At 36.3% G+C, this 25,236-nt stretch overlaps 1 protein-coding gene across 1 annotated transcript in view; it reads right to left on the bottom strand.

Annotated features, from left to right (window-relative positions):
* Positions 1-25,236, bottom strand: part of LOC114049445 (nuclear pore membrane glycoprotein 210-like) — a 126,725-nt gene that overhangs the window by 52,709 nt on the left and 48,780 nt on the right. Inside the window, exons 12-19 of the mRNA XM_027870703.1 lie at positions 15,516-15,714; positions 14,951-15,096; positions 12,483-12,704; positions 10,583-10,756; positions 7,778-7,970; positions 6,010-6,098; positions 5,610-5,714; positions 5,209-5,310 (exon numbers count right to left, since the gene is read on the bottom strand). Of these exons, the coding sequence (XP_027726504.1) occupies positions 5,209-5,310; positions 5,610-5,714; positions 6,010-6,098; positions 7,778-7,970; positions 10,583-10,756; positions 12,483-12,704; positions 14,951-15,096; positions 15,516-15,714 (1,230 nt within the window). The remainder of the gene's footprint in view (positions 1-5,208; positions 5,311-5,609; positions 5,715-6,009; positions 6,099-7,777; positions 7,971-10,582; positions 10,757-12,482; positions 12,705-14,950; positions 15,097-15,515; positions 15,715-25,236) is intronic.

Here is a 25,236-nt window from a genome sequence, read left to right as displayed (position 1 = left end):
CTTCTTGAGCTCTTCCAAGAAGGCTTTTTGGGCTTAAGACCAATTCATATTCCCCTTTGAGTTTTTGGATGTGGGTATATTGACAATGTTATCCTCTTCTGAATTTGTGCCTTCATCTTCCCTGTCTCCACAATAAGAATCTATGGTCACTGTCCATTTCTGCTTTTCGCTCATGCTGTTTGCCTATTTCTTGACTTTCTAAAAAAAGTTCAGCTCTCCTGCTGGAGCGCAGAGGGCACTGACTTAAGCTTCTTGTGCTGGGAACCAGGACCTGGTCACTGGATTTGTGTGCTGGGGCCTCAGTTGCTGGCAGTTGGAGGCTTTAGGGTTCTGATGGCTTACCTGGTGCTGGGCTGGGGTCAGCAACACTGAAGCTCTTGGGGTGGGGGTGAGGACTGTAGCCCCTGGGTAATGCCTCCTGCTCACCTGGGCCTTGCACTTGTACGTTTGGCTGCTGTCAGCCTGGAGCTCTGCTTCCTAGAGTTGTGCTTCCCAAAGTTGTACTAAGGCACCAGGAGATTTGGCTGCCAGAGGATGCCTGCCACACATGGTGGTTTTCTGAGCTAGTGTCTACTGGCTCCCCTGCCTGTACTGAGGCACTCAGGGGATCCTGTTGTTGGCGCTTGTCTGCTCTACCACTCTGGAGCTCAGGATCTCCCCCTGGTTTGCTGAGGTAGGGCTTGCCACTGGTTTTCTGGGACACCTCCCATCCCATACTGCTCCCCCTCCCCCAAAGCGAGAGACGCCTTTCCCATTAATCCCCCAAGCTTCTTGGGCTACCAGACTGCTGTATGCTGTCTTTCTGTTGGCTCAGCTGTTCCAGGGTTTTTCCTGGGGTGATATTTTCTAGGCTTTCAGAGGTCAATAAGGGTGGGTGAGAGTGACTTACTTTTTTTACTCCACCATCTTGGCTCCCAGACGCTTTCCTTCTCTTGATTATCTAAAATTTATCCTGTATTTATCTTGTTAGTTAGTTTCATATTTTCTCCATTAGACTCTGAGCTCCTTGAAGGCAGGGACTGTCTTTTGCCTTTCTTTGTACCCCAGGGCTCAGCACAGTGCCTGGCACACAGTTGGCACTTAATAAGTACTAACTGACAATTCAATCAAAAATTGAATTTTAAATGAAATTTAAATTAAAAAAAAAAACCCTTAGAACAAACACACAATCCAGAAAAACAAATCGCTACAATGGCCATGTCAAAAATTCATGTCTTCTCTGGAACAATGGGGAGGAGTATGATTCATTTTTAGTACTCTGGACTAGGTAGATAATTACATTAATCAGAATTCTAAAGTCTATCAAAGTTTTTTTTTTCCTTATAATGTTGTTATTGTGTAAATTGTTCTACTGGTTCTGTTTATATCACTCTGTATCAGGTCAGAGAGGTCTTCCCAGTTTCCTCTGATACTGTCCATTTTGTCATATTTATAAAACAATAACATTCATTACTGTCACATATCACATTTTGTTTATCCATTCCCCAACAGGTAGGTTGGAAACCCTTAGTTTCCAGTTTTTGGCTATAAGAATAGCTTACAAGAATTTTTGTATATATGGGTCCTTTCCTTCTTTGATTTCTTTGGAGTATAAGCCTAGTAGTGGGATAGTTGGGTCAAAGGGTATGCACAATTTAGTAATTTTTGGAGCATGGTTCCAAATTGCTTTTCCAAATGGCTGGACCAATTCACAATTCTACCAACAATGTATTAGTGTGCCAAAATCCTTCAAACATTGATCATTTTCCTCTTGACATCTTTGCCAATCTGATGGATGAGTCAGAACAGAGTTGCTTTAATTTGCATTTACCTAATTATTAGTGAAGTGGAGCAATTTTTTCATATGGTTATTGAAAGCTGGCATTTCTTCCTTTAAAAACTGCTTATTTTAGATCATTTAAATCATTTGCTACATTAAGGAAAGGTTCTTTTACTCCAGTGATCTGTAGTGTTTTAAACAGAAACAGATATTGGATTTTGTCAAAAGCCTTTTAAGCATAAATTGACATAACTGTTTTTGTTATTTATATTAACATATTTCATTATATTTATAGTCTTCTTTATGTTGAACCCCAAATTTATACTGTAAACACAACCTTATCATAGCATATAATGGACTATATTGTTGTAGGCTCTTTGCTGATATGCTATTTAAAATTTTTGTGTCAATGTTTATCAGGGATATTGATCTATAACTTTCTGTTTCGTCTCTCCCCAGTTTAGCTATCAAAACCATATCTGTATCATAGAAAGAGATTGAAAGGGCACCTTCTTTTCTTATTATTGCAAATAGTTTCCTTAATATTAGAATTGTTCTTTGAAATGTTTGATAGAATTCATTTATAAATCAATCTGGTCCACGAGTTTGTTTTTTTTTTCCTTTAGGTGTTCATTTATATCTTGTTCAATTTTTTTGTATTGGGTTATTTAAATATTCTCCTTTTGTTAATTTGGTATTTTATATTTTTGTAAGTAACAATAACGGCAGCTAGGTGGCACAATGGATAGAGTACTGGGCTTGGAATCAGGAAGACTCATTTTCCTGAGTTAAAATCTGGCCTCAGACACTCACTAACTATGTGACCCTGGGCAAATCACTTAATCCTGTTTGCCTCAGTTTCATCTATAAAATGAGCTGGAGAAGGCAACAGCAAACCATTACAGTATCTTTGCTAAGAAAACCCCCAAATGGGGCCATGAAGAGTTGGTCACGACTAAAACGACTCAACAACAACAAAAAGTAACAATAATTTCTTAACCAATGGCCTTTCCTTAGTTCTTATCTCCCCGACCTCTCTGTAGCTTTTGACGCCATCAACAACCCCCTTCCTCTTGAATTCATTCTTCTCCCTTGGCTTCTGTCATCTACAGTTCTCTTCCCTGTCTAATTACTCCTTTTCAATCTCCTTTGCTTGTTCACCATTCTTCTCCTTTCTCCTTCCTTCCCAACACTACTACAAGTGTTCTCAAGCCTCTATTCAGGAATGTCTTCTCTTTTTTGGTGACTTCATCTGTTTCTACAGGTTATCCTTAAGTATCCTTAAGCAGATGACTCCAGAATCTATATAACCAAACTTAAACTCTCCTCCAACTTCAGTACCTCATCACCTCTTACAACTTCTCCTGGATGTACTATTGCCATTTCAAACTCAGAATTTTTCTGTTAAACTCTCCCTTCCTACAAACTCTCCTATTTCTTCTGAATTCATATGTATCATCCCAATCATCCAGTTCATAATCTTGGGTTTGACACTCTTCCCTCTCCTTTCAACCCTCTCTGCCCCATCCCCAAATGCAATCAGTTGCCAAATCTTTTCACTCCTAGTTCTATAATGATTCTTTCCTTACCTCCACTCATATGGCCACCACCCTCAGGCTCTCATCAATTCTCAGCTTAACTATGGCCACAGCCTCCTAAATTGGTCACCCTATATCCAGTTCATCCTTCACACAACTGTTAATATAATCTTCCTAAGTTAGAGAGAGAACTAAGGCATACTTCCACCCAAAAATATTCAGCAACTCCCTCTTGCCTCCAGGATAAAATACAACTTCCTCAATCTGGCTTTTGTAGATACCTACAATACGGCTCCAGTTGCCTTTCTAGATGTATTTCATATTACTTCCCTTTATGCAATCTACATCCCAACCAAATTAGCATACTAAATGTTCCTTGAATTTGGCATTCCATCTTTTAAACACACAGGCTTTTCTATGTCTGTTCCCCAAGACTGGCATGCCATTCCCTTTCACCACCACCTTTTAGAATCCTTAACTTCCTTCCAAGTTAAGCTTAGGTGCCACTTCCTACACGAAGCCTTTCCTTAACTTCCTCCTTTTCCCCAATGACCACGCCCTCTGTCCTCAAACTACCTTTATTTATCTATGTATATATTGTATCACCCCAATAGAAGGTAAACTCCTTGAGAGTATGACTATTTTTGTTTTTGAATCTCTATTGCCAGTGGATATAACAGGCACTTAATAACTGTTTGTTGAGTTAAACAGATTTACATCTCTGTCCAATTACTTGTGATATGTAAGAATTACAAGGCCAAAGGATAGGAATAGGCAATTCTCAAAAGAAGAAATTCAAACTTTCAACAGTCTTATAAAAAAAATACTCCAAATCACTAATAAGAGAAATGGAAATTAAAATTCTGAGTTTCCACAATATACCCATCAACCTGGTAGCAATGGCAAAGGAAAATGACAATTTTTAGAGGGGCTGTGGGAAAACAGGTATGCTAGTGCGCTATTGCTGGAGCTGTGAATTGGTCCAACTACTGTGGATAGCAATTTAGAATTATGCCCAGAAAGTCACTAAACTGTATAAACCCTTTGACCTTCAATATTACTACAAGGCACAAATCTTCAAAGATCAAAGACAGAAGGAAAAAAATCTATATGTACAAAAATATTTATAGTAGCTCCTTTTATTGTAGTAATTAACTGGAAACAAAGTGAATGTTCATAAATTGGGGAATGGCTGAACAAATTATAATATATGAACAAAATGAATATTATTGTTCCATGAAAAATGATGAAAGGGACAAATTCAGATGAACCTAAGAAGATATGTATGAAATGATGCAGAGTGAAGGGAGCAGAACCAGAATACAATAATACTATAAAGGGAAACAACTTTGAAACACCTAAGAACTCTGAACCAAATCAATGACTCCAGAGGACTGATGATGAAGCACGTTTCCTATCTCTTGGAAGAGAGGGGATAATGGACTGTAGATACACACATACTTTCAGATATATATTTCCAGACATGAACAATTATGAATTTGTTCTGCTTGACTTTACTTACTTGTTATAAAGGAAGGCTTTATTATATATATGTGTGTGTATATATATATATATATATATATATGTGTGTGTGTGTATGTATATGTATATACATATTTGCATGGGCATGGGGAAGTTATATAAGGATAGTGATTATCAATGAGTATGTTGAACACAGTAGAAATTCATGGTTTAATATACAATCTTCTTTTTCTGTTCTTTGTACATAGAAATGTTCACATCGGTTGATGTTTGTCAAATTCATAATAAGAGAAAAATTTTAAAAAGCTTAAGAATTCCAATTAGCTACAAATAACATTTTGGAAGAAGCAGACAAAACACCATGAAACTTGCCCAAAATGTTTTCTGGAGGACAAGCTTAAGAAAGCCTGGAGCATCTCTCAGACTCACCTGAACAGAACTCTCAGATTCCATGTAGGTGATAGTGACAATGTCTTGTTCACTGCTGTTGACCAAAAAATAACCAGATCCCTCTACAAGACTAAATATTTCCTACAGGAAAAAAATCAGTTTATACAGTGTTAATAGGGTAAAAAATCTATATGTCATTCTAAAGAGGATGTAGATAAACTAATTAGGGTCATGTTATTTCAGAGAGAAGATGATTAACATAATAAATTTTTTAAAAATTAAATTAATTATTTTCTACATATCAAATGTCTTATTGATGTTTTGGTGTTACTACTTTAGAAGCTATGTTAATAACTATTAAGATTTCAGATTTAAGAATAAATTTGTACTACTTTCCTCTCCAACATGATTCAAGTTAGTTACCATTGGGCAGCTCTTACCTTCACATCAGGGTGATTATATATTCTGGCATCCTCAGGTACCACAGTCACATCCTCCACCAGGAGCAATTCCACAGCGGCAGACCTGAGCAAGTTGGAGAATTCCTGAAGATGTAATAAGAACCACAGAAAGTTAAAAATAAATGTCTCCTTTTAACTTCCTCTCCTCACCTCCTCCACTGCCAAGTCAGAGAAGTTAACCCTTATAGGTGCTAAAAATACAGGGATATAGTTCTTGGATATTTTACTTTGGTTGAGAAACAACCCTTAAAGTAAAAAGTCTCAATCATCAAACTTATTTAATCTATATTTTCTGATTCTGATAGTAAGGGAGTTTGCTAACTAACCAATCAAACTCCATTTAGAAGTGTTAAAAATTTTTTCTCTTATTCTTACTTACTTTTGGGCTATGTTTCACTGAATAGCCCACAATATCAACTCCAATGAGTACAGTCCCTTTGAGCTGGTGAACCTTCAGGATCTTATGCCCTGGAAACACAACAAATAATTTCATAAAAAACAAACTGAATAATAGAGAAAGATTAGGAGGAAGACTTAATTCTGCTGATTTTTTTCAAAGATTAAATAAATGACATCGTTTCCATACAAGAATTTGTTGGAAAGAAAAACAAATGGCTATTTCCTTTAGATATCCTCCTTCTTCAATTCATGATGCCTAAGGCTGCCAAAACAAACTTCCTAAAACATTACTTTTCATCATTTCACTTCCCTACACAAAAACTATGATTACCTATTCCCCACTGGATCTCTCACAGATGTCATGGAATGATCATCTAGCACAACTCCACCCAAACTCTTTAAACTAGCATTCATCATCCTACAAAATTTGGACCCACCTTAGCACTCTAAGCAACCTCTTCTTTTACTCCACAATAACACCCCTTCTATTCAAGTTAGACCAATTTCCTTTCTGGTTTTCCACTACACTATTCTCAGTGAGGCATGTACAGATTCCTTTAGAACCTCTATTCCCCACTTCATCTCTATCCATAGCCTACCTAGCCTTCAGAGCTTAACTAAAAGCACACTTCCTCTACGAATCTTTTTCCAGATGATTATAGCCTCCACTAATTCTCTAACTTCTTTTGTACTTATTCTCTATATCATATCATTAACTTTATTAGACTGTTCCATTTTAATTATTTATCCCACATAATTCAAAATATTTAATAACAACATTTATTAAGTGCCTACACTGTGCTAATTACTAAGAAATTACAAAGTTTAGAGAAATTCCTCATGGAGTTTATCCTCTTGTAGATTATCTATAATATACAATATAATAATTAAATAGCCAAAAAAAAGTGTTATATGGAGTACAAAGTGGGGAGGTCATTACCAACTAGGCAGGCTTAGGGAAAGCTTCAGGGAAGAAGTGCCATTTAAGTTGTGCTTTAGAAAGTCAGTAAGTGTGAAGGGGGGTGGGATAGAAAGCAGTATAAGAAGAGGTAAAGGGGTAGAGCAAGGAGTAGAGTATTGATCAGTTTGACTACAGAATACAGTAGATAGAATGAGGCTGGAAAATAAGGGTGGTGCCACATTATGGGGACTCTGAATACCAGGCAACTTGTATTGTCCTGTTTTTAAATTATTCCTTAAATATATGTCTTATCTCTGCTGTTAGATCAAAAGCTCTGTGTGAGCAAGAATGTTATCTAATATCTTTTTTTATATTCCCCATTAGGCCTAGAATAGGCATTCAATCAATACTTGTAAATTCAATTCAATAAACATTTTTATAATTATTGATTCAATTTCATTTTCACAAGAAATACAATGCTAGAAATGAAATAACTTGTATCTTTTGTAGAAGGAGGTATGACTTTTAAATTCAAAGACAACAAAAGAGATAAGGTTTTAATTATCAGACTTCAAATGAAATGTCTTTCTACAAGTACAAAAACATGGCCTACGTGTTGGAACATCTCGTAAATTCCCATAGGAAAGAGAATTGCATTTGGAGTGGGAAAAGTTGAATGTGAGTTCTGCCACTTACCTGCAAAGTCATCTAAGCTCTCTGAGCTTCAGAAAGGTAAATGTAAAATTACAATAATATTTACACTTACCTACTTCAAGGGGTTGTGAGAATTAAATGAGATAATACATAGAAAACACTATTATAATCATATAGTGTTAATAAAAATTACCATGCAGTCTGGTTTGTCCACTTCCATCATCCTTGGCTACCATCAGCATTAATTTGTAATCCTCAAAGTGGGCAAGTGTTTCATTGGAGGATTTCCATTCCAACATTAGGGAGCTGAAGTTATCAAATTTCCTTCGGTGCTGGTCAAATACTGCCAGTTCGAGGATAGTGTCCCTCAGGCTTGACACAGGAATCTGAGTTCAAACATAACAGTCCCCGGTATTATGGTAGGAACCAAATTTTTTATAAATTATTTTATACTCTGGTCACTTTGTTCGAGTAAATCATTATATTAATAGTCTCTATAGACATTCAGGTATCTGAGAGAGAGGGGACAGACCACTGTGTCACAATACTTTAAAAACATCTTGTATTTATTGATAGCTTTTACTTTTGCATTACTCTCATTTCGTAACATATTCCTCCTTTTCTCTCTCCCTAATGGGCCATACCTTGACACAAAGCATCAAAAAGAAAAATGCAGTTCAGCAACATCAACCAAAACATTAATTGTGTTTGAAAGCATATGTGTAATATTCCACACTCCAAGTCCTCCACATCTACAAAGAGGAGAAGAAGGTGTATTCTCCAGAGCCAAGCCTTGTTATTACAATTAATGACACAGTGTTTAGTTTAATTTCTTTTCTTTCCATTTATATATAGTTGCAGTCATTGTGTATATTATTTTCCTGGCTCTGATTACTTCACTCTATATAAGCTGAATAGGTCTTCCCATGCTTCCTGGAATTAATCAGATTCATTATTTCTTATAGCACAGGACTATTCCATTACATTCATGTATCATAATTCTGCCTTCCAAAATACACTTAGATTATATAACAAAAATTTTTCATTTTGGTTCTGCATGAATGATAGGTTCCCCTGCCACCACCTGCCCTACTCCCTGCTTTCCTACTCCCCTTCTGGACCAATACCCTCTGCATGAGACCTTCATAATTTTCCAGTCTCTAGGGAAGGTAATTTGATTGGCTTTGGAACTCCTACCCTTGAGGCTGAGCCATTTTGATTGGTGAGTGAATCATTGAGTGAATACAAACTTACCTAGCCCACTATACCCAGTCAACCCCAGACCAGACACCATACTTCATATCCCATCCAGGCAATTTTGCTGTCAGTCCTGCTACTGTGCATGTATAGCCTACTCCTATGCTCTTTCCATCTCCCGTTCTATGCAGAGTAATCAAATTAAACACTACTACTGCTTCTACAAAGAGGGTATCAAATGAATGCCCTTTGGACCAACTCGTCTTATATGATTTCTCAGACCAAAACTCTCTTCCTTCCATCACATTATATGTGCTTTCTTCTCCATTATAATATAAGCTTCTTGAGAACAGGGACTGCTCACTTTTTATATCTTCAATGGTTAGCATAATGCCTGGCACATAGTAACGCCCTGTCATTTAAATTTTCTCTTGAACTACAGAACTCTTCGGCTTTGCTTCTACATGCTGTGACTGATAGGAGGTAGGAAGAAAAAAGAAACCTCTTCTTCCTCCTTGAAGGGGTTGGCTCTCACTCCACAAGCAGCTTCTGTCTTGTAATCTTTTCCACTCTCCATATGTTGAAGTTTTTCTACAGTAAAGGCATTTAGATACCTCAGAGGTTCTGCTAATTTGTTCAGACAATTTTAATGTGTTCCCTGAATGACTCAATCACACCTCTGATCACTGTCACATATTAAAACCTTATCAGGTATGACTACATTCTATCAACTAAATTGAGGGGAGATGGCATCAGATTCCAGCCTCACTTGCATAATAAAAAGTTGGATAACAGTGCAAGGATAGAGTGGACACAGATATGTCACTTGGTATAGCAAATTCTGGAATTCTTAGATAATATAATGAACAGTATATAAACTCCTAGTTGAGAAAATCAAATTAATATTGTCTCCATTTTTGTAACTGATTCTGTATCACTGCTGACATTCTGTATACTGCCTTTGAGTTAGGTCTTAGGTCTCTGAGTTAAGTTCACAAGTTCATTAGTTTAACTTTTATTTCTGAGTTAATAAGTATAGAAAGCTCAGTTTTCCTGCTAATCACTGTTCTATTCTTGTGTTAAGTAAATCGGCTATCCTTGAAGGTTGTAGGTGGCTGTCAGGAGTCTGGTCTGTTATTTCTGCAACACTTTTTTTTTTTTTGGTGAGGCAATTAGGGTTAAGTGACTTGCCCAGGATCGCACAGCTAGTAAGTGTCAAGTGTCTGAAGCCAGGTTTGAACTCAGGTCCCCCTGTCTCCAAGGCCAGAGCTCTATCCACTGCACCACATAGCTGCCCCAACACCAGTTGTTCTTCAAGAAAGTCTGGTCTGTTATTGTTGTGATACTAACTAGCCATGCAGGTGAGTATCACCAATGAGTTTTCCACAGTGACAAGATGGAAGGAGGGGCTGTTGCTAGCCCCGCATTCTAAATTTCCAGACAAACATATTGGCCCCCACATCTATGATGTTTTTCTGACTCTGTAACCAATCATACTGTTTTTTCCACCTATGATGCTGCCTTCTAGTTTTTGGTTGGTCTTCCTTTCATCTATAAAAATGATCTATTTACCCTCATTCAGGGTCTTTGGCTTGCTGAGGAGCTAAGACTCTTTTTATTGGTAACTGCTGGCCTTACCAATAAGAACATGTTCACAACTTTGTGCTTCAATTTGCCTTAATTTCAATTGTGGCATAATTTTCAAAGTTCAAATAAAATGAAACTACATCCTGGGCCTGTTGATCCATATATACCAACGGACAGCAGTACCAAGTTAGTCTTAAACATAGTTTGGACTCACCAGTTGTTTGTTGTGCTGTGGCAGTGGGCATGGCTGGGCACCTGTGGGCACTTTGTATACTGGAGTTATGGACATGCTGGCAGGGTGGGCACAAATGAAACGTACTTGTACCCTCTCCACAGCAGGGCTGGGGTTCAGGACACCTGGATGATTTCCAATGTGGAATGTGAGCACCTTTGAAATCAATACAAAAAGACGATTAGTAATGGGGAAGCATTTCATGCCAGATATGCACCAGATAGAATACAGTATAAATAACTTAATCAGAGGAAGTAATCACCATTTAGACATTATATACAGATAAATCCCTTGGAAGTGTTATAGCTCTCAACTGTTTGCACTGATAGGAGGTAGGGACATTATTAATTGATAGAGAATTTTAAACATATTATATGTGACATATAAAATATTTTATATATAAAATATATGTATTTTTGCCAAATGTTTTAATCCACTTTCTACTAAAACTTTTATCATGGCTACTTGCAAAGAATAAAATTAATTTGTATTTCATCTTCCCCTGGTGAAGGTGCTAATGAACTGCAGAAGGTGAGGAGAGCAAAGGAGAAGCTAAGGGTTTCACATTGGATAATTAACCCCTACATCATTGAATATAGAGTCAAATTAATTAGATATATTATAGACTCAAGTGTATTAGCTCAGCTGGTTAGAGCATGATATTAATGAAGCGAAAGTCTTGGGTGTGATCCCTAGTACAGTAGTTAACTATGTTCTGTTTCACAGTCACAGACTAAATCCTTAACTGTGGGCAGACAGCTCTGTGGCAAATATTTGCCACTAAACATAAGGTAGGAGAGGGTGGGTGGATCAATGAAAATCCATCACTACTACTAGAAAAATAATTCAAAACATATGTTTTCATTGATTATGGATAGTAATATCATTTTTATGTACATAAAGGACAGCCTAATTATCACAGTTAACCTAAACCCTTTGATGGGATTTCTAAAATGTAAACTAAGGGCTGTTTTTCAGAACTGCCCGTTCTTAATGAAAAGTCTGCAGAGAATCTTGAGGGGGTATAAAAGCAAAAGGGAACTGCCAAAAGATGAGTGTCTTAATTAAAGCAAAGGCACCTTTATTAAGAGAGTTTTCATATAAAAAGTTAAAGCTTCTGGAAAAGGAATATTATCTATGTAATTCAGAAGTGATCTAAATTCTGGATTACTGTTAAATAATATTTTCCTTATTTTTCTTTTGTTTTTAAGTACTTGTACTAAAAAGGAAGCAGTACCTAGTACAGTCCTTTGCACACAGTAAATACATAACTGTTTCTTTAATTAAAAGAAAAGACTTATAGAAGTAGAAGGTATAATGTGCCATCTAGAAGACCAGTGGTATCAAACCCAAATAAAAACAGGGCCACAAAACTGTACACAAAATCCCTATGGGCTACATGTTGACTTAGAAAACCACATGTTAACATTGTCAATGTTTTATTGTAGTTTTATTTTATTAAATATTTCCCAATTACATTTTTCTCTGGTTCAGCCACACTCAGAATTCTTATGGGCACGTGTGGCCTGAAGGCTATGTGTCTGATACCTCTGGATTAGATCATCTCCAAGTTTCTTCTAATTCTAAAATCCCATGACAATGAAAATCATCATGAAAGATGAATCTGCTCACTACAAAAAGGCCTTGATTTCTATTTGGAGAACTATCAGAATCCTCAGATTGGCAAGCTGAAACCTTCAGGTGCATTAAAGGACAGTCAATTTTAAAAGTCCTCCATCAGTAAAACAATAATTCTCCTTACACTCATTGGCTGGAGAAGAAAGGTTCTCTCCTTTATGAAAATTTGGAAAAGATAACTGAGAGCATAATGTATTATGTGACTTTTTCTCTAAGTTATATAAAGAAAAGACCATTTTCCTACTTGTTCTCCTAATTCCTGGCACAGTATCCGGTAGATATATTGGTTCTGTTTTCTCTTTGCTGGTAGCCGGACTTGTGATACACTGATCTTCAATTCATTCTCCACACTCAGCTCCAAAAAAAATCGTGAAGGCTCCAAAATCCATGGCCCAGGTCCCCCTTCAAACACCATCTCCTTCACAGACTTCCATGTCACCAGTGCCACCTCCACAGGATTCACAGCCTGAAGACATGGAAACGAGTTAACCATGGCTGACTGGGAAAGTTGGTGCCAGTCCTGGTCCCCAGGCCAAGAGGAGTGAGAAATAACTTTTGCCCTTCCCATCTTGGGACAACTGTCAAGAAGAGAGCCAATCTACCTGCCCTCCCCCATCTTAATCAATGGTTTTTCTTCAATCTATGCTGATTTTCAGCATAAGTCTCTTACTCACTTACATGTTTTTATAGTATCAACCAGTGGGCCTTTTCTGTTTGGGCCAGAAGAATGGGACAAGAAGAAGTGTAAATAACTTTTCAGAAGATTCAGAAAAAAATTCAGCATTTTTTTTACATATGGTTAAAAATGAAGCATCTGAATGAGATAGGAAATGATACTAGACTCAAAACATTTTCCTAAAAGATACTTATGCATATATTGGGCCCCTCACCTAGAATTCATGTTTTCATTTTTCTAGTCTATCCAAGTCTTACGCATCATTCAAGGTCTACCTCAAGTTCTATCTTCTTGATGAAGGCAACCTCTTTAACTTAACCCACAACCATTTTAAACACTTATTATCTCTACCATTCATTTTGGCACTTAATTATTTCATGTTATATAAATACATCAAATGCACATAATCTTATCTCCCGCACTTGATTTGTGAGCTCAAGAGTAGGAACTATATTTTATATTTCCTTTGTAACTCTATATGGTACAGTGCTCTTTGAACAAAGTAAATGCTCAACAAAAACCTACTACATGTTGCTTGGCATACTATCTCTTTTCAAAGAACCACTTCCCCCACTAAAAACATAGTAATATTAATATCTTGTATTTATGCAGTGATTCAAACTGGAGCAACATGTTTTTCACATATTATTTCCTCATTTAAATTTCATACCAAATCTGTATAACAGGCAGGGGAGATGTTATTATCTTCATTTTTTTAATAGTTAAGGAAACTAAGAAAGGTTAAATGATTTGCCCAAGTAGCTAGGGCAGAGCTGGGAAAGAATTCAGATCTTCTGACTCATAATCCAGTGTTTTTCCTACTATGCCACGCTGTCTCTGCAAAACAAACAACAAAAAACCTGCCTTCTTGGAAGCATGAATTGAGAATGTATGCTGCCTATTGCACTAAGAAGGCCCATAAATGAAAGGAGCAGGGGCAAGAAAAGGAAAAATGGGTAAAATATGTACCATTCAGTGTATTTTCTTCCTTCTAAGAGCATAAACCATATCAATTTACTGTGTAAACACATAATGGGCAGGTTCCAAAACAAAGAAGGTTGAAATAATCACAAGGAAAACTTGGGTTTCTGTGCTCTATATGGATCATCATAACCATCTAACAGCATTCTTATTTCAGTTTGCATAATAAGGTGCTGACATTATACATGCAAATGAAACAGACATGACCCCTTTCCCCAAAAAGATTATCATCTACAATCAGACACATATAGAAGGGCACACAGAAAACTATACAAGAAACCTAGAAATGTTACAACAGTGAGAACAGGCCTAGGTCTGAATATCTAAGTAAATTCACATTAGGCAAAGAGTTTAACATGCACTGCTCATGCATCAAAGGAGTATGTGGCTATCACATATACATACATAGAACCTGTTTGACGAACGCCTTGGACTAGCAGCAAGAGGAGTAATGAAGCCTATTTAGCATTCATATTTTAATAACAAGGTAAACCACTTTAAAAATTAATAATTTAACATTACTTTCATCATCACATCACTGTTAACTTCTTCCTTGTAATTGCTTCCTTTCTCTAACTCCCATGGAGTCAGGATTTGGCACTGCCTAGTAAGCAAATGACTTACAAACATATCAATTTTAGCTTCTGACTAGAATAAAATATAGAGCAAGCAAGGTGGACTCTGCACTCTCATTTCTCAACAGTGTTTTATCAAAATGGAATAGTAATGGTGACCAACAAAAAAGATCCTATTCTCATTTCCCAGAAGGTCTGTGAACACGAGGCAGAAGAAAATCAACTTCCCACCCTCGTGTAGGAAGAACTTCCTGAGAATATATGGTAATTACTGCTGGTATATCTCAAAGGTACTCCTAGGTAACTCCTTGACTTATGTTTGATGATATAATTGTGACTCCAAGTAGAATCTAAACGTGAGAAACTCATAAGACAAAGAAATGGCCGATCTCAAAGTAGAGAATCCACAAATCAAAGTAATGACACTTTTTGAGTCCCATGGGAAGAATTGCTGGCCCCTTCCTTAGTGGAACATCTCACCTTAAGTGGTTCATACGCAGCAAATGTGGCACTGCTATCAAAGTATTCATCATGCACAATCACACTCACTGTCACTAACGTGTGGCCCAAGGACTTGGCTGCTATGTGGGTACTAGAACAGAAGACTGGTCCTGATTTTTGGGTACCTGTGGATCAAAAGGCATCATCTGAATGAAGTAAATAAGCATGAATATATAGGTCCAGGGACTGGAAAAATAGAGAAAATGAAAATTTAATAGACATTAAAAATAATTCATCTTAGATACTGATCTTCAGGCTCATCACTACCTGTTGTGTCATACTTAGGATGCTGGTCAGTGTAGAAAAGGATAACAAACAAAATAGTTAACCAGTTAACAAGTTGTATCCATGTAGCTTAAAGGAAAAAGGATTAGCCCGGGAACTGGGAAGGCTGGGTTCTGGGTTCAGTGGCTCAACATAAAACCCAGGACAAGTCACTTAATCTCTGTTTCCCTACCTATAAAAAAAAATTGAGAAATATAATTTCTTCTTTTTGACCTCCTGCTTATAGGAAGGTCACAAATAGGAAATCTTGTTTCCTTACCTTCTTTGAGAAGAGTAAAGACCCCTTGCTTATCCATGCTTACATCCAGAGATAAGAGAGAGCAGTCTGTAAATGCCATGGCACTCCCAGTCTCCTTGTTTATGTGGTACATGGCAATAGGAATCTCTATGACTTGGCCAATCTCCACATCGGCATGAAAGGGCAAGAGTTTCAGCTTGCTCAGCTTCAGAACATATACCTGGAAGGAAAAATGGTCATGAACCTTCTTTGAAAGCCAAGCAAAGAAAGCTCTTGGAATGACAACAGAATGAATCTTCTTAGAGTAGGAAGATCTGCAGCACCCCCAAGTAGGACAAACTTTTAAAAAGGACAAGCAAGGGGGCAGCTAGGTGGTGCAGTGGATAGAGCACTGGCCCTGGAGTCAGGAGGACCTGAGTTCAAATTCAGGCTAAGACACATAACACTAGCTGTGTGATTCTGAGTAAGTCACTTGACCCCAATTGCTTCACCTTTCTTCCCTCCCTCAAAAAGCAGTTCTATTCCCAAGAATCTGGAAAACTCAACTCTCTACATTTCTTCAGCTTTCTAACCTCAGAAGTAGTCATTCAGCTGTCACAAACTGCTTAGGATAACATGACTGTTTCTCATAAACTTTCCTTACTTTCAGTGGCTACACAGATTAGAGTGGGGGGGACAAATTCTAGACAGGAGTGGGATAGAGCAGAAACGTAGAGGGGAAGGAAGGTCACTTGGAGAAAGGCATGTAATCTGGGACCTGATGGATGATTAAGATTTCAACAAGTAAGATGTAAGGAGAAGATACTCCAAATAGAGTGAATAGCATGAACAAAGAAAGGAAGGTAGGAGAATTATGTACAAAGAAAGCTGAGTAGCTCAGCTCAATTACAGAAAAGAGTAAAGAGAATAGGAAGAGATAAAGCTGTGGGAGGGCCAAGTGTGAAATTTATTTGGTAGGCTAAGGGGAATTAATGAAGACTCATTGAATAAAGCGGGGTGGCATGTTCAAAGTAGTGTTGCAAAATCAATCTTGCAGTGGTGATCAAAACAGGTTGGGGACATGAGTGAAGAAATGATTATAGGACTAGATTAAGGAACGAAGAAAAGAGAAGGGGGAGAACAAAAAGTGCTGAAGACAAAATTCTCCCATGTGTTAACTGGAATAGTAGGACTCAACTAGACAAACTTTGCTTAGGTCTCTAGCTGTCTTTTCTACTTTGTATTTCCCACCTGAGCAGCTGATTGAACATAGATCTTGAAGTACATGTGTCCAGGCTTGGAGATGACCTTACAAATTAGAGTAGTCCAGTAGACCTGGGTGCTTTTAATTGGAGATGATTGGCAGCAAGGAGAGGAATCTCCAGCAACTACTCTAGCACCCTTGGAGAAGATGGCCACCAATAAGAGGATGAGCCCAAGACTGGCTCATTTTACCAGAACACAGAAATTTAAAGAACATAATGCAGGGCTGAGGTGCAATGCAAAATGCCAGCAGTCCAGCAAACTGCTTCATGTTAAATAGTTTCAAGTATTAACCTGTAAGTACAGTATAACAGTAGTTAGTATTGCCACTTGTTCCTATTTATTTCTGTCAAGAGTGAGCTTGTGTTTAATATTTCTTTTGTATATAAGAAATAATGAAACATCTATCCGATAAGTGATTTACACTCTATAACAAGTATCTTTAAAAATTTAATTCCTCCCTCTTGGGGAGAGCTAGATATGCACAAACACCTAATTCTTAAGTAAGTTTCCCCCAGGTTGCCAGGGTAGAGGAACATAACAAGACAAAGGAGGTGAGAAAAACAGGCTGACTTCTTTCCTACATGGTCAGGTTCCCTTAGGAATAAACCGAGTCTGAGCAACATGCATGAGTCTAGAACAATTAAGTTCCTTACTGAGGAAGGGAGTGGGTACAATGCCTCAATCCCTTCACCCAGCAGCAATTCTTTAATGTTAAGACTTTTATTCACTTAGAAAAAGCAGTTGTTTTATCCACTCATGAAAAACTATAAAATGCTAAATATATAATAATAGGATAGCAATTTGTGCCAGGACCATTTCTATCTAAATCTCGTTGAAAAATATGAGGAGAATGAATAAGATGATAATAGTATAACCTGGAATAAATGTAAAGTTTGTGTACCAAAATATAATGAATGACAGATATTTACATCAAGAGAAATGATAAACAACTAGCTTCTTTGCAAAACTAGAAAGCAGCAAGCCAGGATAAGATCCATAATTATTGGCTCAAACAGTTCAAATTGGCACATGATTTACTTAGCAAAGCATTTTACCAGCTTCCTCTTTGACCCAAACCTGATCCTACCTTTCTTTTTTCTAATAGTATTTTATTTTTTCCAATTACATGTAAAGACAATTCAAAAAAATTCTTTTTCATAAAATTTTGAGTTCCAAATTTTCTCCCTCTCTCCCTTCCCTCCCCTTCCCTAAGACAGTAAGCAATTTGATATAGTTATATGTGTGCAATCATGTAAAATGTATTTCCATATTAGTTATATTGTGAAAGAAGAAACAGAACAAAAGGGAAAAAAAACACAAAAAAATAAAGAACGTAAAAATAGTATGCTTTGATCTGTATTCAGATTCCATAAGTTCTTTCTCTAGATGTGGATAGCATTTTCCATCAAGTCTTTTGGAATTGTCTTAGATCACTGCATTGCTGAGAAGAGCTAAATCAATCATAGTTGATCACTGCACAACGTTGCTGATACTGCATACAATATTGTCCTGGTTCTGCTCACTTCACTTTGCATCAGTTCATGTGAGTCTTTCCAGGTTTTTCTGAGATCTGCCTGCTTGTCATCTCCTACAGTATAATAGTACAGCTTGTTCAGACATTCCTCAACTGGTGGACAATCCTTCAATTTCTAATTCTTTGCCACCACAAAAAGAGCTGCTATAAATATTTTTGTACAAATGGGTCCTTCCCTTTTTTTTATGATCTCTTTGGGAAACAGACCTAGTAGTGGTATTGTTGGATCAAAGGGTATGCAGTTTGATTGCCCTTTGGGCATAGTTTGCTCTCTGGAATGGTTGGATCAGTTCACAACTTCGCCAATAGTGCATTAGTATCCCAATTTTCCTACATTCTCTTCCAACATTTATCATTTTCTTTTTCTGTCATATTAGCCAACCTGATAGGTGTGAGGTAGTATCTCAGAGTTGTTTTAATTTTCATTTATCTAATAAATAGTGATTTAGAACACTTTTTCATGATTAGAGATAGCTTTTATTTCTTCATCTGAAAACTGCCTATTCATATCCTTTGACCATTTATCAATTGAGGAATGACCTGTATTGTTATAAATCTGACTCAGTTCTCTATATATTTGAGAAATGAGGCCTTTATTAAAGATACTAGCTGTAAAAATTGTTTCCCTAGGCTTTCTGCTTTCCTTCTAATCTTGATTGCATTGGTTGTATTTGTGCAAAAACTTTTTTTCTCTTTTTTTAGGCAACTGGGGTTAAGTGACTTGCCTAGGGTCACACAAGCTAGTAAGTATCAAGTGTTTGATCTGAGGCCGGATTTGAACTCAGGTCCTCCTGACTTCAGGGCCAGTGCTCTATCCGCTGCGCCACCTAGCTGCCCCTGCTGCAAAAATTTTTTAATGCAGTATAATCAAAATTATTCATTTTATATCTCATAACGCTATCTACCTCTTGTTTAATCATAAAATCTTCCCTTCTCCACAGCTCTGATGGGTAAACTATTCCATGCTCTCCCAAATTGCTTATGCTATCACCCTTTATGCCTAAATCATATATCCATTTTGACCTTGTCTTGGTATGTGGTGTAAGCTGTTGGTCTATACCTAGTTTCTGCCATACTGTTTTCCAGTTTTCTCAGTAGTTTTTGTCAAATAGTGAATTCTTATCCCAGAAGCTAGGGTCTTTGGGTTTATCAAACACTAGATTATTATGGTCATTTACTACTGTGTCTTGTGTACCTAATCTATTCCATTGATCCACCACTTCATTTTTTAGCCAGTATGAGATAGTTTTGATGACTGTCACTTTATAATATAGTTTGAGATCTGGTACAGCTAAAGTCATCTTCCTTTTCTTTTTTGTTAATTCCCTTGATATTCTTGACATTTTGTTCTTCCAGGTGAATTTTGTTATGATTTCTTTCTAGCTCTATAAAATAATTTCTTTTGGTAGTTTGATTAGTATGGCACTGAATAAGTAAATTAATTTAGGTAGAACTGTCATTTTTATTATATTGGCTTGGCCTACCCAATTGATATTTTTCCAATTATTTAGATTTGACTTTATTTGCAGGAGAAGTATTTTGTAATTGTGTTCATATAGTTTCTGGTTTTCTCTTGGCAGGAAGACTCCTAAGTATTTTATATTGTCTACAGTTATTTTAAATGGAATTTCCCTTTCTATCTCATGCTACTAAGCTTTGTTGGTAGTATACAGAAATGCTAATGATTTATGTGCATTTATTTCATATCTCACAAATTTGCTAAAGTTGTTAATTATTTCAAGTAGTTTTTTAGTTGATTCTCTAGGACTCTCTAAGTATTCCATCATATCGTCTGCAAAGAGTGATTGTTTTGTTTTCTCCTTGCCTATTCTAATTCCTTCCATTTATTTTTCTTCTCTTATTGCTAAAGCTAACATTTCTAGTACAATACTGAATAACACTGCTGATAATGGGCATCCTTGTTTCACCTCTGATCTTACTGGGAAGATTTCTAGCTTATGCCCATTACAGATAATGCTGGTAGGACTGACTCCTTTGCCCATTTTCCCAAACAGTTTATATAGCAGTGGAATGAATTGTTCTTTAAATGTTTGGTAGAATTCACTGGTAAATCCATCTGGCCCTGGGGATTTTTACTTAGAGAATTCATTGATGGCTTGTTCAATTTCTTTTTCTAAAATGGGGTTAAATATTCTATTTCCTCTATTGTTAATTTGGCCAGTTTTTACTTTTGTAAATATTCATCCATTAACTTAGATTGTCAGATTTATTGACATACAATTGGGCAAAATAGCTCCAAATGACTGCTTTAATTTCCTCTTCATTGGTGGTGACTTCACATTTTCATTTTGATACTGACAATTTTTGATGCAGGTAATTTGGTTTTCTTCTTTCTTTCTTTTTTAATCAAATTAACCAGTGGTTTCTCTATTTTACTGGGTTTTTTTTTTCATAGAACCAATTCTTAGTTTTACTTATTAGATCAATGGTTTTCTTACTTTCAATTTTATTCATTTCTCCTTTGATTTTCAGAATTTCCAATTTGGTGTTTAACTGGGGATTTAAAATTTTTTAATTTTCTAGCTTTTTTAGTTGCATGTCTAATTCACTGATCTGCTTTTTTTCTATTTTATGGATGTAAGCCATAAAATAAATAAATAAAATAAATGATGTAAGCATTTAAAGAAAAAATTTCCCCTAAGTGTTGCTTTGGCTGCATCCCATAAATTTGGGTATGTTGTATCATTATTGTCATTCTCTTAAATGAAAGTATTGTTTGCTTCTATGATTTGTTCTCTGACCTACTCACTCTTTAGAGTTAGATTATTTAGTTTCCAATTAATTTTTAATCTATATCTATAATTTAATCAATATTTAATCTATTTAATCCTTTCCACTGCCCTTTATGGAATGGAATTTTTCTTGCATCATGATCTGAAAAGGAAGCATTTAATATTTCTACCTTTTTCCATTTGATTGGGAGGTTTTTATGCCCTAATACATGGTCAGGTTTTATGTAGGTGCCATTCAATTTTCTCCAGAAGTCTATCATATCTAGCTTTTCTAACCTCCTTAACTTCTTTCTTGTTTATTTTGTGGTTAGATTTACCTAGTTCTGAAAGTAAAAGTTGAGGTTCTCCATTAGTACAGTTTTACTATTTCCTCCTGTAACTCATTTAATTTTTCCTTTAGAAATCTGGAAGCTATCTCATTTGGTGCATATACATTTAATATTTGTATTATTTCATTGTCTATGGTACCTTTTAGCTATATGTATTTTTCCTTCCTTGTCTCTTTTAATTAGATTTATTTTTGCTTTTTCTTTCTCTGAAATCATGATAGCTACTCCCGCTTTTCTTACTTCAGTTGGAGCATAATATATTCAGCTCCAGTCTTTTTTTTTTTTTCTTTTTTAGGCAACTGGGGTTAAGTGACTTGCCCAGGGTCACACAGCTGGTAAGTGTCAAGTGTTTGGTCTGAGGTCAGATTTGAACTCAGGTCCTCCTGATTTCAGGGCCAGTGCTCTATCACTGCGCCACCTAGCTGCCCCCGTTCCAGTCTTTTACCTTACTTTGTGTGTATCTCTCTGCTTCAAAAGTGTTTCTTATAAACAACATATTGTAGGTCTCTTGTTTTTAATCCATTCTGCTATCTACTTCCATTTTATGGGAGAGTTCATCCCATTCACATTCACAATTATGATTACTAACTGTGTATTTCCAATTTATACTTTTTTCTCTCTCTCCTTTCACCCTGTCCCTCCTCATCAATGTTTTGCTTTTGACCATCACCTCCATCAATCTTCCCTCCCTTCCATCAGACTCTCCCCTTTCTTGTCCCTTTCCTGTCCTACTTCCCTACAGAGTACGATAGATTTCTATACCCAACTGAGTGTATACATTATTCCATCTTTGAGCCAAATCTGATGAAAGTAACATTCAAACAATGCTCACCTCCCTTCTCTTCCTCCATTGTTAATAGGTTTTTCATGCCTCTTCATGTGATATAATTAACCCCATTCTGCCTCTCCCTTTCCTCTTCTCCCAAGGAAATCCTTTCTAACACCTGAATTTTTTTATATCACCCCATCAAAGTCAACTTATATCTTTATCCTCTGCCTATGTATACTCCTTCTAACTGCCTTAATAGGGATACAGTTCTTAAGAGTTACAAGTATCATCTTCTCATTTAAAGTTTTAAACAGTTTAACCTTACTAAATAACTTAGGTTTTTTTCTTTTTTGTTTATGTTTTTCGATTCTCGAGTCTTATACTTGAAAATCAAATTTTCTGTTCAGCTCTGGAGTCTTTTCATCAGAAATGTTTGAAAGTCTCCTATTTCACTGAATATCCATTTTTTCCCCTGTCAAATTATGCTCAGTTTTGCTGGGTAATTGATTCTTGGTTGTAATCCAAGCTCCTTTGTTTTCTGGAACAAATTCATATTCCAAGTCCTTTGATCTTTTAATGTAGATGCGGCTAAACCCTGTGTAATCCTGATTGTGATTCTTCCATACTTGAATTGTTCTGACTGCTTGCAGTATTTTCTCCTTGACCTGAGAATTATGGGATACATTATTTCAGATTTTTGTAGCTAAAGTAGCAAGGGTATCTTGTTAAGGTTAAAGTCTCCCCATCACTACCACCACCCCAACTTCTTTTTATGTATTGTCTTTTTCTGTTAGATTGTGAGCTTCTTGAGGGCAGGGACTGTCTTTTGCCTTTCTTTGGCTGACACAGGGCCTGTACATAGCAGGAATTTAATAACTGCTTGTTGGACTAATTGGGTTTCTCATTCACATGAAACCTGGGAGTTTCCATTTTGGGATCTTTTTCAGGAGATGATTGGTGGATTCTTTCAATTACATTTTACCTTCTTGTTCTACAATAGCAGGGCAGTTTTTTTTGATAATTTCCTGAAAGATGCTGTCCAGGTTCTTTTTTTGATCATAGCTTTCAGGTAGTCTAGTACTTCTTAAGTTATCTCTCTTGGATCTGTTTTCCAGGTCAGTTGTTTTTCCAATGAGGTATTTTACATTTTCTTCTATTTTTTCATTCTTTTGATTTTGTTTAATTGATTCTTGATGTCTCATAGAGTCATTAGCTTCCATTTGCCCAATTCTAATTTTTAAGGAATTATTTTCTTCAATTAGCTTTTGTACCTCCTTTTTCATTGGCCAATTTTACTTTTTAAGGAGCTGTTTTCTTCAGTGAATTTTTGTGCATCTTCTTTCATTTCCTGTGCTTCCTTTACCAAGCTTTTGACTCTTATTTCATAATTTTCTCTTATTTCTTTTTCCCAATTTTTCTTCTACCTTTCTTATTTGATTTTAAAAATCCTTTTTGAGGTCTTCCAGAAGGACTTTTTGAGCATGAGACCAATTCATATTTCTCTTTGAGGTTTTGCAAGTAGGCATTTTGACATTTTATCCTCTTCTGAGTTTGTGTTTTGATATTCCCTGTAGCCACAGTAGGTTTCTATGGTCAAGATTTTGTTGTTTGTTCCTTCTTTAGGGTACAAACAACTAAATATTAGGATAATACTTTAGTCTAATATTATTGGTTTCATATGAATGAGAAACCTAATCAGTCAACAAACAGTTATTAAGTCCCTGCTATGTGCCAGGCCCTGTGCCAGACAAAGAAAGGCAAAAGACAGTCCCTGCCCTCAAGAAGCTCACAATCTAATGGAGAAAGATAATACATAAAAAGAATTTTGGGTGGTGGTAGTAGTGGGGAGACCTTAACCTTAACAAGATACCCTTGCTACTTTTTCTTTAACTACAAAAATCTGAAATAATGTCTTCTGCTACATTTCTTATCCACTTATCAAAAACCTATCCACTTTCTGAGTTTAAGAAGAAATTCTAAATTCCCAGAAAATGGAAAATTTTAAATCCCCAGAAAATGGGATAAGGTGACAACCAAACTTAAATCAGGAACATCTAAATCTAATTAAGGTGATTATCTGTCTTGACCCTTGACCAGACTGAAATGTTTAGGAAAATTTTTCTCCAGGATTTATTAATATGTTAGTAACTATTGTTTTGTTTGATAAATCAAAACAGTTAAATCAACTTTCACCAATGGACTAAGAAAACACTCACAAATGGTATTACTTATCTTGGTATTCTCTATACAAGCCACAATGAACATAAAGTTATCAAAGAGAAATCTATAGTTGTGTAGATCAAGAAATTTAACAGCATCTTTAAGTGACAGTTCAATGGGAAGATTTTTAAAACAAATTACATACCTTCAAAATACTAGTCAAAATGTACACTTTTGGAAAGGAAAAACAGATTAGGACTTTTTTTTTAAAACATCCAAACAAAAACTCATACGAGTATAAATGAAATATAGGACCTATCACTCTAAAATGGTACAAAAAGATGAACAGTTCTTTATCAAAAGGGAGGAAAAAGGACCCACATGTACAAAAATATTTATAGCAGCTCTTTGTGTGGTGGCAAAGAATTGGAAATTGAAGGGATGCCCATCAATTGGGGAGTGGCTAAACGAGTTGTGGTATATAAATGTAATGGAATACTATTGTGCTATAAGAAATGATAAGCAAGCAGACTTCAGAAAAACCTGGAAAGACTTGTATGGACTGATGCTGAGTGAAGTGAGCGGAAGTAGGAGAACGTTGCACACAGTAACAGCCATGTTGTGCGATGACTAACTTTGACAGATTTGGTTCTTCTCAGCATTACAAAGATCTAAGACAACTCCAAAAGTCTCATGAGGGAAAATGCTATCCACATTCAGAGAAAGAACTATGTAGTTTGAATGTAGATTGAATGTAGTTTGAATGTAGAATTCCACTATTTGCTCTTTTATTTTTCTTCTGTTCTGTTTTGTTTCTTCTTTCTTTGTGGTTCCTTCTATTGGTTCTAATTCTTCTTTACAACATCACTAATGTGAAAATATGTTTAAAAGGAATGTATATGTAGAGCCTATATGAGATTGCATGCCATCTTGGGGAGGGAGGGGGAGAAAA

This window comes from Vombatus ursinus, unplaced genomic scaffold (assembly GCF_900497805.2).
Source record: "Vombatus ursinus unplaced genomic scaffold, bare-nosed wombat genome assembly UNPS02014798.1, whole genome shotgun sequence".
NCBI classification, from domain to species: domain Eukaryota; kingdom Metazoa; phylum Chordata; class Mammalia; order Diprotodontia; family Vombatidae; genus Vombatus; species Vombatus ursinus.
This window is presented reverse-complemented; position numbering and strand designations above follow the sequence as displayed.